This window comes from Argiope bruennichi, chromosome 11 (genome assembly GCF_947563725.1).
Source record: "Argiope bruennichi chromosome 11, qqArgBrue1.1, whole genome shotgun sequence".
Taxonomy (NCBI): domain Eukaryota; kingdom Metazoa; phylum Arthropoda; class Arachnida; order Araneae; family Araneidae; genus Argiope; species Argiope bruennichi.
In genome coordinates this window covers 82,088,932-82,091,556 of record NC_079161.1, presented here as the reverse complement: position 1 = coordinate 82,091,556, position 2,625 = coordinate 82,088,932, and the positions used below count along the sequence as shown (strand labels likewise).

Genomic DNA, 2,625 nt, shown 5'->3' with positions numbered 1-2,625 from the left:
AAACGCAACTTAAGCATTCTAAACAAATCTTCTGAGCTCAAATTTTAACTCGGACTAATTTTTTATACGAATCAAAGTAAAATGAAGTTACATATAATGAATGTAAATTTTCTTGCCGCTCTATTTCAGGCAAATACTGTAAATTAATACTTCTTAAATTAATACTGTAAAATGTACAAAGTCGTATAATTTTAAACAAAGATCTCATCACATAGTTAATTCCGTAATGTTAATTCTTACTTTACCACTTCTATTAGCAAAATTTATTGATACAATATTTCTCTAATCTTGTTCAGTATTCAGAATGCTGGGAAAATATTGTAAAGCATTTTGTACTATTAGAAGTAACATAATTATTTTTAAAACAGTTTTATTCAAACTTAATAAGGCAAAAGAAGTCTTAAACTTAATAAGGCAAAGTTTGCATATTATAGGTGAATTATTAGAGGTTTTTTTTTTTCTTCTATACCTTTAATACCTTTTCTTAATTGCAAGCAACGAATACAAAAACATTTATGATTTAGAATATATTCTTCTTGAAATAAATATTTGGTGATCATAAAAAAAAATATTAATTTTAAAACATTTCAAAATTTTTTCAACAATTTTAGAAAGAAGCTAATTAGGCTGGTAAATAAGAAAACAAAATAATTTTACAAGGCATCTGTCCTTAATAAAATATAAATAAATTTGAAATAAAATAATTTCTTCTTTCAAGAAATAAAATTCTATTTAACCTTTTGATCCTTGAATTTATTTGACTTTCATATAAGATGGCAATTCCTATTTGGGATACTTGTTTTTCAATTTCCCATTGAATTATAAGGAATATATGAGGTATTACAGCGCTTTTAAGTGATTTTTGCATTTTAAATTATTTGATTGCAGCTTTAAAACTAAAGATTTAATAATTCGGTGGGTGTGTCAGGCAAGTCAATGTAAATGAAAGGGTCAAGTTTCAAAATCATTTATTTTGGTTAAAATACGGTCTTTTAAATCTGATACTGTAAATATTTACCAAAAAAAAACAGTCGTAGTAAAAAATATATAGTATAAATATTGCTTTTTGATTACGTGAAATAGAAAGTTTACTGCATATCACAGTAACCGCGATAAGCTGCCAAACTTGTCAAACCATATTCTTCTCCTCCCACGTATCATCTCCGCCAACTTTATTTCTACTGACATTCAATTTAACGAGAAAAGCGATAACTCGCCAAATATATCTAACAGGAACTTCCGTTTCCATGGTAACTGCCAGGAGCATGGAGAAATTTCTAGCATTTTCGATAGAGTCTTTATAAGCTGAGAGGGAAAAGGTGCGTTTTTAGTCTATTGATGAACAGTGAAGCTGGTATAGTCTATTCGAATATTTGCTGAATAAGCGATAATTTCTCGAGATAAATTTTCTTCAAAAACAATCTCATTTGAAAATTTAGTTTCGCTTTCGCTACCTCGAAATGTCGCTCTCTAGTTTGTTCCCATTGATGACCCGTGGATGGTGGGATTCCTGGGATTATCCAACACGAATCCCAGATCAACATTTTGGTGCTGGGCTGTTAGATAGTGATCTTTTACCGCCATCACTGTACGGTGGTTTCTTATTGCGACCCAGAACCCAACTAAATATTGACTCTTCTGGTCAGTCTGAAGTTCAGAATGAGGCAGACAAGTTCAAAGTGATGCTAAATGTCAGTCAGTTCAAGCCAAATGAAATTGACGTGAAAACTGTTGACAACTTCATTGTTATTCATGGAAAGCACGAAGAAAGGACTGATGAGCATGGATTCGTATCCCGAGAATTCACACGCCGATACCTGCTGCCTGAAGGCACTGAACCAGAGACTGTCAAGTCTTCACTTAGCCAAGATGGAATTTTAACTATTGAAGCTCCGAAGAAAGCTATTGAACCACCACCCAGCAATGAGAGAGTTGTGCCAATCACCTTGGAAAAACCTGCTGTTGGCAACTGAACTTTTTAAATTTTTCACTTTTCTTTGGACATAATTTCATTCCATGCTAGTGCTACTTTTGCTAATTCATTGTGATGTGTTCACCAAGTGACTGTATTTGTGAAATAGAATTTATCAGCCAAATGTGCCATCTAAGGATAGTATTGTTTTTGTTTTCATGATTTCTTGATGCACATGTTTATAATGTTTGTTTAAAATAAAATTGTAAATATTTAAGAATTGTCCTTTATTGAGTTATTTAAAATCTTCAATTGATTGATTTCTAGTTTTTTAAAAATTTATATTAATATTTTTCTAAAAAATATTTATGAACTTCAGATTAAAAGTAATATTTTTCTAAAAATTTTAGTAGAAATGCTCATTTTTAATAGATCTAAATTATAAATTTATTTTTCTTATAATTTAATCATAAAAAATTCTATTCTAAAGATGAGCAATTCATGAAAATATAAACATATTAGAATGGTAAATATATGTATTAGTTTAGATGATTGGTAAAGACATATTTCTTTTAAATATATTGGATTTTCAGAGATAAGAATAAGATTTGATTCTTATTAAATAAAAGTAAATAATTTATATATATATATAAATAAAACTTATATATTCTTGAGTTAATTTTAATGAAAAAAATTATCTAATGAAAACAATT

General features: G+C 28.8%; 1 protein-coding gene across 1 annotated transcript; it reads left to right on the top strand.

Moving 5' to 3' along the window:
- The first annotated feature begins 1,284 nt into the window (after nt 1–1,284).
- On the top strand, nt 1,285–2,166 carry LOC129957118 (protein lethal(2)essential for life-like). The gene has a single exon (XM_056069277.1). It carries the CDS (start codon nt 1,461–1,463, stop codon nt 1,971–1,973), a length of 513 nt encoding a protein of 170 aa, XP_055925252.1. The 5' UTR covers nt 1,285–1,460; the 3' UTR covers nt 1,974–2,166.
- The last annotated feature ends 459 nt before the right edge of the window (nt 2,167–2,625 follow it).